Source organism: Xenopus laevis, chromosome 6L (assembly GCF_017654675.1).
Source record: "Xenopus laevis strain J_2021 chromosome 6L, Xenopus_laevis_v10.1, whole genome shotgun sequence".
NCBI lineage: Eukaryota > Metazoa > Chordata > Amphibia > Anura > Pipidae > Xenopus > Xenopus laevis.
The window spans coordinates 142,015,722-142,030,500 of NC_054381.1; the positions used below are offsets into that span (position 1 = coordinate 142,015,722).

At 38.3% G+C, this 14,779-nt stretch overlaps 1 protein-coding gene across 1 annotated transcript in view; it reads right to left on the reverse strand.

Annotated features, from left to right (window-relative positions):
* The window catches only part of azin1.L (antizyme inhibitor 1 L homeolog), a 30,512-nt gene that overhangs the window by 11,543 nt on the left and 4,190 nt on the right, over positions 1-14,779 (reverse strand). Inside the window, 2 exon segments of the mRNA NM_001094115.1 lie at positions 6,141-6,335; positions 8,145-8,281. Coding sequence (NP_001087584.1) covers positions 6,141-6,242 — 102 coding nt within the window. The 5' untranslated portion in view covers positions 6,243-6,335; positions 8,145-8,281.

The following is a 14,779-nucleotide window of genomic DNA, read 5'->3' on the forward strand; positions in this document are numbered from 1 at the left end:
ATCCCTGCTAGTTAAAACATGGACATGCTTCAACATTCAGGACACAGGCACCTGAAACAGTACAAGTTACCTGTACACATTAGATTTGACTTCAGCAATTGGTCTAAATAGCCTTATTCACACTAAAGCTGGCAGAAGCGAGCTAGTGATAATATCTCTGCATGTATTGCCCAATGATATCAGTGGGTGACTGTCACTAGTATTTTTGGATATAACGGTCATACAATTGCTGTCATGGCCAGAACATCTTCTGGTTTGTTCTTTTGCCGCTTTATTTAATCTGAATGGTTAGTTGCAGGTCGAAAATTGTGCCGTAAGATCATTGGTATGATATGAGGCTAAAATCTGCACATCTATGGCCAGCTTAAGATGTTGTATTAGAAAATGATTGTACTGCTTAAAGTAACCCTCCCTCATTTCCCAATAGCAGTTTCATTAAAGGACATGCAGAGCCTACACTTTGCTACCATATATACAAGTTGGGCATATCCTTCCCGCCCAAGCCACATCATTTGTACTGTATATACCTCCTCCATTTGCCAGAGCCATCACATTTTCCTTAAACAAATAGCAGCTTTCACCCGGCGGCCATTTTCCCTCTGACACATCAACAGTAACATTGAGACAAGTATGCTGTAAAGTTCATGCAATGCAGATTTACACAGGAACAACATACTTTGATAAAATTCTGTGGGGTTGAGTAGTGAAATGGTTAAACTGAGCTCAGGAGTGGTGATTAGGGGAAAAAATAGGATCAGACAGCTAAAGCAGAGTTTCTACGGGAACAGCATTGCTCTCTCTTCACTGGCTGTTTAGTAATCTGAGCTAAAAAGAACGGAGCATGCTTAGCCAACAGCCAAAGCAAAATCCTGAGGGCGGGGGCAGAGTGGGTTAGAAAAGTAGAAGGAATTCTAAGTGATTGTGGGGATGCTGCAGCCTTACTGTTAACCTTATAAAAACCAGAGCGGCAGTTATCTAAAGATTTCAAAGAGGCTGTTCACGGATTGAATTTTTGTGGAGTGGGTTTAGATGTCCATTAAAGGAATTGTTCAGTGTAAAAATAAAAACTGGGTAAATAGATTTTTTATTTTGCACAGCCTATCGATTTACCCAGTTTTTATTTTCACACTGAACTATTCCTTTAAGAGGGGATGCTGGCACTCTAAACCATTACAACTGATACAGTTCTCAGCAGTATCAGAGGAATATTTGCCAGCCAAAGTATTAGCTGATACTGACCGAGTCTGCAGCTTATTGGCCCATGTATGGGGCTATCCGACGGGCGTCCGTGTTCGATATCTGGCCGAAAGTTGACCAGATGTCGATCAGGCAGGTTAAAAAAATCCCGTCGGATCGCGGCCGCATCTATACGTTGATTCGGTCCCACGATCCGACCACCTGTATTGCATACATTCTGATCCGATCGTTGGGTCCACGATCGGATCAGCTAATATCGCCCACCTCAATGTGGGCATATCGGGGAGAGATCTGCTTGTTTGGCCTTAAGAAACAAACCAATTAATTTCAATATTAAAGTGGACCCGTCACCCAGACATAAAAAACTGTAAAATGAAAGTCCGTTGCAAATGAAACTTGAAACACAAAAAAATTTTCAGCTGTCAATCATATTGCCTGCCCCTCCTCTATGCCTCAGGAATAGAGGCGGGCAGTCACTTGCCATTCAGTACTTCCTAGATGTCAATGCACTTCTTACCTTCCCCTTCCCTCTTCACACTATATAATTGTGTAGGGTACCATGCATGGGCATTAGGTCCCCCATTCGGGCACAGACAAGATTTTGGGGTGATGCAAAACTTGCCTTGTCCACAAAATGGCACCTGCATGCTTACTATGATTGTGAATTCCAAGACTGAAGGAAACAAGATTTAAATAAATATAGCGTAAGTAGTTTATTTTGCTCAACTAATATGATAGAAAATTTGGAATAATTTCTTGGGGTGACAGGTTCCCTTTAAGACTATTGACAAACAAAAAAACAAGTATTTTTTTCTGGTGTTTTTTTCTGGAGTTTTACCTTTGTTAAATTTGAAAATCTAACCATAAGCCTTCTAGCGAAAATCAATAAGGGGGTAAAGCAAGGCATGAATTTTTATAAGATCAACTCTGCTTCCACAGGAGGTCACTGTCTCATAACTTATCTTGTAAAACATTAGTTGACCGCATGAATAAGAAGCCTGTTTATAGAGAGGACAAATCAGCCTTATAGTGTTACGATAAAACAATTGCTAAATCATTTATGTTAGATGCTGTAGCATAGCGGTTTTATGTAACTGATTGGTAACGATTTACAATATATACATCAGCTTTGATATATGAATCAAATCCTTGGTTTAGGTAAAAGCAACAGATTTTTGGACGGCTATTGTCCAATGTACAATGTCTTTGTTACAGCAGATAGACATTAATCTATCCAGACAACTTATTTGAGTAACAAATAAGGCCTTTTAGTTAGAAATTTCTGTTTATGACAACAGTTTGCACAACACATTAGAGAAACCTATTGAGAATAAAGGGAGTCCAGTGGCCTTGTAGGGTAAACAGTGTCGGGGTTTAACAAGACATTTGGGCATAAAAGCACATGCTTTGCCTTGGGTCAGGAGCTTCCCCTCGGACCCATGAGTGGGTGCCGGGATTTGGATCATTGCTTGATTATCGGGAACCTGAGGGTGATGAACCAAAGGATGTGGGGCTCCCCGATTGTGCTGATTTGATGCAGGACTGGCTATTCATCATACAAAGCTAAGTAAATGTTTTTAAATTTTACCTTTGTGTGTGTGTGTAAGTTGTTTATCACAAGCAGTTTATCAAAAGGTTTAATTATTGATCCTGTATATTCGTATTAATATTAATTGATACAATTATTATTGATAAAGGTTCACCCCTATTACATTTGGCGTAGTTGGGCAGGATTAACCCTTTTATTGCTGTGAAGTGCAGTAATAACTTATAGAAACTATAACTATTTATAGTGCAACTTTGTATGGTAGTATAGTGGCAGTATTGTAATGGCTTGTGCAGGGCAAACATACTGTTGAACGATAGCAAAAATGTTCTCTTGGTTGAAAAAGTACTTCAGAGGGGTAGATGATCAAACGAGCACCTTTCCCACATGGGCTAGTTCCGGACCCTGGACTCATGTTGCTCGGGATGATGTAAGGGATCAGCAACTCTCTCAGGTGACCCACCCCGATCATCTGTTGCTGAATTTGGATTTGTCTATGTGTTCCAAAGAGCTGAAGTCCTCCGCACAAAAGGGTTGGTTGTGTTTTCAGGAGCTCAGGAAGGAGACAATCCAAAGGGAGGAGGTTGAAGTTGAGCTGCAGGCAGTTAAATATCAACTAGCTGTAATGAGAGAATGTTTGAGCTCCTCAGATGTACACCATGAGGAGTTAACAGTATGAATTTTAAGAAGCACCATAGAAGAGTGACAGAATGAAATGGTGCATTTGTTAGAGTCAGATCTCTTGTAAGTAGAACACTGGAGGGAAATTAGCCCAGTGGCCAGGAGCAGTAAGCAGAAGAACTGGTAGACAATTGAATAACCGTAACTGTACAAGCTATATAGAAAAATCAAATTGTATAAAATTGTAGCATAGGTTAATGGAATGTTTTTCTGTTTCAGGATCTAAGAATCTGATTATTTTGAGTTAATATGATTGTTTTCAGATACAGGCATCAGGAGTTTGGTTTTTTTTGGATCCATTATTTTTGAAAAATTTTTGCTTTTAAAGATTGCGGTTTTTTATGCAAGGCCTTTAAGACAGGTCGATTTTGTTAACTTTTTAAAAAAAAACATGGTAGAGCACCTAACAATGAAACTTGCAAGTTTCTAAAACATTTCTTGTTTATGTATGTTTCTAAGAGTGTGTGGGCCCACATGAATGTGTTGTGTGTTTATACGTTCTGTCTCGTCTTAAATATGACAATGATTTAAAACCAATAGTCTGGTTATTTTTGATGAAATTATAGAAATTGAAGAAAGCTGATAAAGTTGACAAAACAGATCTTAAATGCTAAAAACTGATGCTGCCTTGATCTTTTGTTTTATAGAATGACTGTAACAGCTGCATTATCCGAGAAGGATAATTGTAAAACAATGGACAGGAAACAAAGATTTGGACATTGTTTAATGGAGAACCTTCAATGGAACCAATCTGAACCCTAATTTGCATATGCAAATTAGTGGTGGGGAGGGAAATCACGTGACTTGGTCAGAAAACAAGGAAGTAAATGTTTTCACCTTCCCACCCCTAATTTGCATATGCAAATTAGGGTCCGGATTCGGTTCAGTGTTTGGCCGAATCTTTCATGAAGGATTCGGGGGTTCAGCCGAATTCAAAAACCTGGATTCGTTGCATCCCTAATTCTAACAAATTTTTTGTAAACATTTTTGATGTTACTGTTCCTTTAACGTGGATGAAACTTCAATGGACATTGGTTTATCATCAGGGGGATGGCTGGAAGAGAGATAACTATATGATTTAAATGCATAATACTGGAATGTACAGCAAATGATATACAATTCTGGTTAAAGACAGTCATTTATAAGAAGTCACAGTTTAGACTTGCTAGTATAATCCCAATGGATTTGAATGCTCTGGGTGGTTTGTGCCCTTATGGGTTGTAATCTGTCTACTACTGATGGATGTTTTGGAAAAGCAGTGGCAGACTGTGTATTGGGACTAAAACTCTGCTGAAATGAGCCAAGCTGCCATTGGTCTCTATGAAGGGGGGTTTGCTAGAAAATGCATGGCAGTAGCTGTAAAGGCTGCACTATAACCTACCCGTGGCCTAATTGTTTGAGCAGCTAATAGCCTGTAATGGAAAAAAGCAGAGCAAGAGGGAAACCTGTATATGTTTCCCCAGGATATGTATCTACAAGTGGGCATAGATTTTCTCACTGAACAGGAATCACTCCAGAAGTATTCTATGACTTGGGATGTAGATGAGATTTGTTTTATCTTTGTAAAATGTAGTGTCCTTCAATCAGAATTACAGTCACTAACTTCAGCACATTGATTGTTTCAGTGCATGCATCAGTGTATGAGATTGTATTAGATGAGTTACCTATTTGTACAATGTTGGCTATTATTGTCAAATCAGTATATTTTGTAAATCAAGGGGTAGAATGTAGCATAGCGGTTTTATATAACTGATTGATAATGATTTACAATATATACATCTGCTTTGATATATGAATGAAATCCTTGGTTTAGGTAAAAGCAGCAGATTTTTGTCCAATGGTCAATGTACAATGTCTTTGTTACAGCAGATAGACATTAATCTATCCAGACAACTTATTTGAGTAACAAATAAGGCCTTTGATTAGTTAGAAATTTGTGTTTATGACAACAGTTTGCACAACACATTAGAGAAAACCTATTGAGAATAAGGGGAGTCCAGTGGCCTTGTAGGGTAAACAGTGTGGGGGGTTTAACAAGACATTTGGGCATAAAAGCACAGCCTTTGCCTTGGGTCAGGAGCTTCGTCTCATAGCCATGAGTGGGTGCCGGGATTTGGATCATCGCTTGATTATCGGGAACCTGAGGGTGATGAACCAAAGGTTGTGGGGCTCCCCGATTGTGCTGATTTGATGCAGCTTTTCTTTTAAATTGCCATCATACTTAGCTAAGTAAATGTTTAAATTCTAACTTCACTTGTGTGTGTGTGTAAGTTATTGCTCACAAGCAGTTTATAAAAAGGTTTAATTATTGATCCTGTATATTTGTATTAATATTAATTGATACAATTATCATTATTAATAAAGGTTCACCCGTTTATTACAGATGTGTATCAATTTCTTTTATATCACCCCCTAAAGCATATTTCCTATCTTGCTGAATATGTGCATGACGAGGGATGGGGTGACAGGGACACTAGAGGTGGGTTAAATTAGGTGCCTTTTAAATATTAGGCGAGTTATATTTATACACTTTAGAATACATTTAGAACTACACAGTAGTAGAAAAGTTCTGCCCATACCATGATTTGCACCCTTTAGTTGAACAGTCACACAAACATAAAGCAGAACAAATATGATAAATGAAAAGGGGCACCATTTTGCATGTTCAAAGATAAACCCACATGGCAGAAAACATGTAAATGTAAGAGCTACTTACCAGGGTGTGCTCATAAATATAATTATCAACAACATCTCTAGGAGTTGCCGAGTCATCCAATAGGCCAATGGAGTAATTTGTGTCTTCAATAAATCCTTTCATCTCAGCCGTATTCCGCAAATCCAACAATCATAAACCAATAAACACCAAATAAGGGGTCAATATTTTTTTGGATCCTTAAAAATATGCAACAAACTGGAAGAAAAAAAAAAATACTTACTTTATATTATTAAATATAATATAATATATTTTGAAGCATTCTACAAACATGTAAACAGCTGATAGATTTGTCCCCAAAGAATAAAGTGCCACATTGCAAAATATACACAGCAAGACAATACTTTATAACAATAAAGTCAATCAAGCACTAATAACACTGTTCAGCGGCTTGTTTACAAATGCTTCTGTATTGCACTGTTATAGATCAGTTATCCAGAAATTTCCGAATTACAGGAAATCCATCTGCCATAGCCTCAATTTTAAGCAAATTATTCCAATTCTTACAAACATTTTTTTTACTATCTCTTATAAAACACCTTGTCCAGGTACAGGACCTGTTATCCATTATGCAGGACCTGGGGCTTTCCGGATAACGGATCTTTCTGTAATTTGGATCTTTATGCCCCAGATAAGATATTTAATAGACAAGGTATGGAGATCCAAGTTACAGAAAGACTCCTTTATCCAGAAAACTCCAGGCCCAGAGCATTCGAGTTAACACATCATATGAATATCACGCAGTGGGGTACTATATTAAATAGAGCTGTGGCTTGACTTCCCCTTTCAGGCAAACAAACAAAGTGAGGACAGACAATCTCGTGAACCTGGCACACTCACTTGTTATGCATGGCCAGAAAGTTTTGTTTAAATACAAACCTGGGAATGTGTATTCAGTTTAAAAAAAAAAGGTATAAGACATGGCAGTAAAAAGCATTTATGTAAATACCTCAGGTAACCATTAAACAGCTACTTAATGCTAAGTACCCCACAACTTATTGTGTAAAGTAGATTCATATAATTTGTAAATAAATCCAATACCATTCATTTTTTACAACTGTTGTAACGCAGGATATTTCTCATACAAAGGTGGAGCACTATGGGGTAACGGTGGCCATACACGGGCAGATTAAAGATGAGAATATCAGTCCTTTAGACCAAATTGGCAGTTTATCTGCCCGTGTATGGGGGCTTCCAACGGGTCTCCCTGATCGATATTGGACCGGTTTGAATTATTCTGCTATGAGGACTGCATCAGCTATTTGATGCGGTCCTACAACGCGTCGGCGCCTATTACCATAGTTATAATCTGATTGTTTGGCCCTAGGGCCAAACAATCCGATTAACCCAACATCTCCCTGCCATGGTGACCTTTAGTCACAGCATTGCACACTGTTTAGTAAAGACGTCGGCCCTTGCTTCCAAATAGACTTCTCAAAATCAAAGGGACCAAATGGCCCAACCAAGTGCTAAAATTTTGCCAAGTACTTACCAGAAGATCATATCACCTTGAGCTGGTACCAGAGAATCCCATTGTATACTACATAGAGTATCTGTTATCTACTATGTAACCTTTTTCTGCTTTTTCAGCCTGAATGGCTGCCCCCATGGCTACACAGCAGCTAGTTTATATGAACTATAGTAGTCTTTCTGAAGCAAACACACCAGATGTACCAGTGCAGGGCATAGGTACATTTTATTTTCATTATATTAAAACACTTTCACTTTTTGATGTTACTATTCCTTTAAGAAATTAAATTACCCTTTATAGGTACACCTTTGCACAGTCCACAACATTAGCCTTTTATCAACTGGGAACATTGCAGTGTGGAGTTTGTGCTAAGATGTAGCAATAAATGCATTTTACTTTCTTAAAGTTATGGTTAAGAGCAATCCAGAGTTGTGGAAGCTGCACAGCCTATAAGAACATATACACTGAAATGGGGTTAGTTTAATAGTTTGACAGAAGCCTGGTAAAAATCATTTCAACAAAGGGCTGTTACTTACATGGACAAGTTAGGAGATGGAACCTCCTATCATCAGCTAGGCTGCCAAGGCGGCTCTGCGTTGAAGTTGAATTGCTCTCTATAGAGCGCCTTTCCTAGTCCCTCTGGATAGTTGTATGCTTTTACAGAAAATCCGCCCTAAAATTTAAAGGGAAAAAAAATGTAACATTGTTGCAATAGTTTGTTAAGGAATAAAGGCATTACGTATAGAAGGTTACTGACATTTCCTGAACATAAATTAAAGGGGTGGTTCACTCTAAGTTATAAAATGACTTATTCAAAGCAACTTTTCAATTGGCCTTCATTTTTTCTTTTTATAGTTTATTTGCCTTTTTCCTCTGACCGCTTCCAGCTTTCAAATGGGGGTCACTGACCCCATCTAAAAACAAATGCTCTGTAAGGCTACAAATGTATTTATATTGCAACTTTTTATCAGTCATCTTTTTATTCAGACTGTCTCCTATTCATATTTCAGTCTTATTCATATCAGTATGTTTACTAGGGTAATTTGGACTCTAGCAACCAGATGGCTGAAATTGCAGCAGCAGAATAAAAGGCTAAATAACAAAACCCACAAATAAAAAATGAAAACCAATTACAGATTGTCTCAGAATATCACTCTCTACATCATACTAAACGTTAATATAAAGGTGATCAACCGCTTTAACGAAGGACTGTGGGCATAAATGTTTACATTGCAGGTAGAGAACACATTTGGAAACACGTGATATTTATATTTTAAAAATGTACCTGAACAAATCTCACCATGCGAGTATGGGAATCTGAAGGACTTTAAAGGGGAACTCTCAAAAATAAAAATTTAATGTAAGCGTCATCATACTGAAATAACTTTGGAAATATGATTATTTCAGAAATTGTACAGAATTTTTAAATGATAAAGTTCATTTTTTCTCCCCTCTCAGTATATTCCTCTTCATTCTGTCTTCATGCAGGAGTTGTGTGTCAGATATTCATTGACAGTTCCATTCAATATATCTTTTTAGAGGGGCTCCCTTCCCTAGTAGATGTGTTAGAGCTCACTAAAATAAAACTCCAAATGATGGACTTTGGCATAAACCCTGCTTGTAGGGAAACAAGATTTCAGGTGATTTTAAAAGCGTGAGAAGAGAAAAGGGATTACTTCAGAAACGGGTAAGAATTTCTAATTGATTATATTTAGAAAAAGTCTAATTTTAGTATAATGAAGCATGTATTAAATTTTCATTTTCGCAATAGTTCCCATTTAAAGAGATTCTAAATATCAAGCACAAGTGGTGACATGGTCATATAAAAAGGAAATCTTATAATCATTCTGGCTTTTAGTTGAAGATCCTATATATACTTGCAGAGCTTAATCTAGCTGGTTGCACCAAGAGAGCCAAGTAAAGCTGGGTACATAGTTTAAGAGGGCCAGTTGCACCATGGTTATTTTAAATACAGGTTTTTCACTCAGCTTGCAAAGTGGTTTTTTTTTTTTTTTTTGTATCGTACTAATTTGTACTACCATGCCTTTAAATGGATCCTGTCATGGGAAAACATGTTTTTTTTTCAAAATACATCAGTTAATAGTGCCATTTCTCAAAAGAGCAAACAGATTTTTTTATATTCAATTTTGAAATCTGACATGGGGCTAGACATATTGTCAATTTCCCAGCTGCCCCTGGTCATGTGACTTGTGCCTGCACTTTAGGAGAGAAATGCTTTCTGGCAGGCTGCTGTTTTTCCTTCTCAATGTAACTGAATGTGTCTCAGTGGGACATGGGTTTTTACTATTGAGTGTTGTTCTTAGATCTACCAGGCAGCTATTATCTTGTGTTAGGGAGCTGCTATCTGGTTACCTTCCCATTGTTCTTTTGTTTGGCTGCTGGGGGGGGGGGAAGGGAGTGGGGTGATATCACTCCAACTTGTAGAACAGCAGTAAAGAGTAATTGAAGTTAATCAGAGCACAAGTCCCATGACTTGGGGCAGCTGGGAAATTGACAATATGTCTAGCCCCATATCAGATTTCAAAATTGAATATAAAAAAATCTGTTTGCTCTTTTGAGAAATGGATTTCAGTGCAGAATTCTGCTGGAAAAGCACTATTAACTGATTCATTTTGAAATGTTTTTCCCATGACAGTATCCCTTTAAGCAAAACTGAATAATCTTAGATCTAGTCTGGATAATGAATCCCACACCTGTATAACACTATATGCATAATAAAGCATTCAATGTGTTATCCGAAGTTTGAAAATAGTTTCAATAAGTTTAAAATAGTTAGCTGCTATATTGTCATAATCACAATTGCAAGCATCAACTCAGGGCATTGTTGTGTGATTAAGCTAATTGGGTGGCAAAATGCTTAAAGGGGTTGTTCACCTTTAAGTTACCTTTTAGTATGATGTAAATTTGGACCCTAGCAACAAGAACTCTGAAATGGCAAACTGGAGAGCTGCTGACTAAAAAGCTAACTAACTCAAAAACCACAAATAAAAAGCAACGGCAAATTGTCTCAGAACATCTCTAGCAACCATACATTGATTTGAATAAGAGACTGGAATATGAACAGGAGAGGAGCCGAATAGTAAAATGAGTAATAAAAAGTAGCAATAACAATAAGTTTGTAGCCTTACTGTGCATTTGTTATTAGTTGGGGTCAGTGACCCCCATTTGAAAGCTGGAAAGATTCAGAAGGCAAATAATTGAAAAACTATAATAAAAAATAAATAATGAAGACAAAAAACACCCATTAATAAATTCATTGACAACAGTCTGAATGGTGAATAAAGTGAAGAGCTGCCTGCTGAGTTGGAAAATGGTCGGGAGACAGAACTTGTTTCAGGTGACAAGCTATTCAGAATACATTGGCTTTAAAAAGATTCACACTGCACTAGGCTCCTGAACTTAGATATACACAACATTCACCTTCATCTCTATACTTTACACAGGTGCACAAGAGAGCGTAACCAGCACATAAATTAGGATCTGTTATTAAAGGGGTTGTTCACCTTACAACAGCTGTTTTCCGATAGTTAACCAGAAATAACTTTTTTTAATCCCTTTTTTTTTTTTAATTGTGACTTTTTGTAATATTGTAAGTTTTTCACCTGTTCATCTCTGGGGGGTCAGACTCTCTAAACTGATACATACATTAGGTTTGGGGATACATTTCTTATATTTGACTCTGCTGAGCAACATCCGTTTCAGATGTTAGAATTGATACAATAGTTACTAATATTGCAGAGATACTGCTGAGAAATGTATCAACTAAATGTTGTACAACAGTTCAGAATCTGCACCTGAATTACTGAGCTGCCGAACACACCACACGCAGGAACATTTAACTTAAAGGTACTGTCATGGGGAAAAGTTTTTTTTACAATAAATCAGTTAATAGTGCTGCTCCAGCAGAATTAATTCTGCACTGAAATCCATTTCTCAAAAGAGCAAACAGATTTTTTTATATTCAATTTTGAAATCTGACAAGGGGCTAGACATTTTGTCAATTTCCCAGCTGCCCCAAGTCATGTGACTTGTGCTCTGATAAACTTCAATCACTCTTTACTGCTGTACTGCAAGTTGGGACTGATATTACGCCCCCCCCCCCCCAGCAGCCAAACAATGGGAAGGTAACCAGATAACAGCTCCCTAACACAAGATAACAGCTGCCTGGTAGATCTAAGAACAACACTCAATAGTGAAAACCCATGTTTCCTTCTCACATTCAGTTACATTGAGAAGGAAAAACAGCAGCCTGCCAGAAAGCATTTCTCTCCTAAAGTGCAAGCACAAGTTACAAGAACAGGGGCAGCTGGGAAATTTACAAAATGTCTAGCCCCATGTCAGATTTCAAAATTGAATATAAATAAATCTGTTTGCTCTTTTGAGAAATGGATTTCAGTGCAGAATTCTGCTGGAGTAGCACTATTAACTGATGGCTTTTGAAAAAAACAACATGTTTTCCGATGACAGGATTCCTTTAAAACCTCCAATTTTTTTTATAAATGCCTTTATTTGCACCAAACAAACATTACAAAATATCACAATGAAACATGCCAATGCCCTCTGAAGTAGGGCAGGACAACAAGGTAGGGGGTGGTCTGCACACATTCTTTCGACCACCCCAACAAACAAGAACATACAGAATTTGCTCCCTTGCCCTTAACAATGAATAAAGTACAATTCGAGCCTTCCCCGAACCCCCTCCCCATCATTTCACCTCAGCCTGTCAGGGAAAAGGTTATCAGGGCGAAAACTTCCAATTTTCGAAGAAGTCAAAACTAACGAAATTTAAGCAATTAAAATAGGTCTTTTTTTTCTCATGAAACTCTGGAAAAATCTGAAAAGTGTTTGGAAGGTGAACAACCCATTTAAACAACTTGCATACAACTCAATTTAATTAAAGGGGTGGTTAACATTTAAGTTAACTTTTAGTATGTTATAGAATGGTCAATTCTAAACAACTTTTCAATTGGCCTTCATTATTTATTTATTTACAGTTTTTTGCTTTTTTCCTTCTTACTATTTCCAGCTTTCAAATGGGAGTCACTGACCCATCTATAAATGCTCTGTAAGGGTAGGGGCACACGGCGCGATTTCGCCGCGATTCTGCGCTAAGCGAGTTGTCGCTGCGTTTTTTAAGCCGAAATAGCTTTGCTAACTTTGGCGCTGGCGTCAATGCAAATCGCGGCGAAATCGCTGCGCTAATTCACACGCGGCGATTCGTTTTCTATTGTCGTCCGAAGTTGCCTCGCTGGGCGTTTCCGGGCGACAGTAGAAAAAGAATCGCTGCGTGTGAATTAGCGCAGCGATTTCGCCGCAATTTGCATTGACGCCAGCGCCAAAGTTAGCAAAGCTATTTCGGCTTAAAAAACGCAGCGACAACTCGCCCAGCGCAGAATCGCGGCGAAATCGCGCCGTGTGCCCCTAGCCTTAGGCTACACATCTATTGTTATTGCTACTTTTTATTACTCATCTTTCTATTCAGGCCTCTCCTGATCATATTCCAGTCTCTTATTCAAAGTCAACTTCAATGCATGGTTGCTAGGATAATTTGGACCCTAGCAACCACATTGTGGAAATTGTAAACTGGAGAGCTGCTGAATAAAAAAGCTAAATAACACAAAAACCACAAATAATAAAAAATGAAATGAGAATATCACTCTCTATCATATTAAAAGTTAATTTAAAGGTGAACAACCTCTTTAAGCCAAGTATCTTGCCTTCACCTAAATATCCTTGTCTGACATAATGCAGACAGAGCCACTTGAAAGGGAACATTCACATCACTGGAAATAGCACAAGAGTCATATTGCTAGCTGGATGCCCAATGAACTTTCAGTCTATCCAACGTTTACTTGGGTTAAACTGTTCTTTCATTTAAACTAATTTAAATCTACATGAGAAAAGCTGTACCTCCCCCATAGGACTAGGATTGCATAAAGCAACGGCTGGTGCTACCTCTCTAATAGAGCAATTAGAACAGTCAACTGGCAGATTTATGGAAGACTTGTTACCTGGGACATTTACGATGTACAATTATGGTAGCCCAGTTGCACAGAAAGTGCCAGTTAGTGGCCGGCTCAGTCCATAATGTGCGGAGGAGAAGACCGAGCATTCTAAATCCCTAATCTGACCGTGGGAAGCCCTACAGGAGCAGTGTGCATTGTTCATTCAATGACAGAAGAAAGAAAAAACTAGATTAGGCTAGCCCAGACCGGAAAGTAACCTTCACCCCTCCCATGTTACCACCAACACCAGCAACAAGAATAGGAGCAGTAAGAGAGGGAGCAGGCACCAGGACAGGCCATGTTTTGGGTAGCTCATCCTGTGAGGCCTGAAGGACAAATAACCCATTGTCCCTTAAAGAGTATGAGAGACCACTAGCTCCAGACTATTTTAATTCCCTAAAGTACCTCACCAAATTAAGATTTTTTTTCTCTGCCAACAGAGCTTTAAAAGGAATGTCACCCCCAAAAATAACTGTTTGCCTAATATAGAAAACAATTCTAAGCAACTTTGCAATATACATTCATTACACATTTTCTATGGTTCTCAAGTCATATGTATATGTATTGCTATTGAAAGCAGTGTGTCCCTTTCTATTCTCTGCCCTGATGTCTAAAGGTGACCATAGATGTAGAGATCCGCTTGTTTGGCGATGTCGAGTAGATCTCTTCCCCAATATGCCACATTGAAGTAGGAGATATCGGACTGATCCAATACGGGAGGATGGATCAGGGGACTGCATAGACGCACAGATGCGGCCGAGATGCGACTGGATTTTTTAACCTGCCGATCGAGATCTCTTAAAAGGTAACAACCAGGAGTGTAAACAAATGCTGTTTTCAATGGCAAATGGGTTTTCGAATAACTTAGCACCTGGAAAGCATATTGGAAAGTTGCTTAGAATTAGGAGAGAGAGAGAGCACTAATGTGGGCTATTATCAAAATGAGACTTTCAAACCTTCCCAAAAAACCATTTCACATTTTGGATACAAAAGTTCTCTAATGGTAATGTCCATTGACTGGCCTACTTCCAGTATGAACTTACGCATACAATAAGATCTGTTTGCTTTTGGGTGCTACAGTAACCTCAGGAGGACAATAGGAAGGCAACTGTTTGGTGAGGCCAGATCAGCAGCTCTTATCAGTC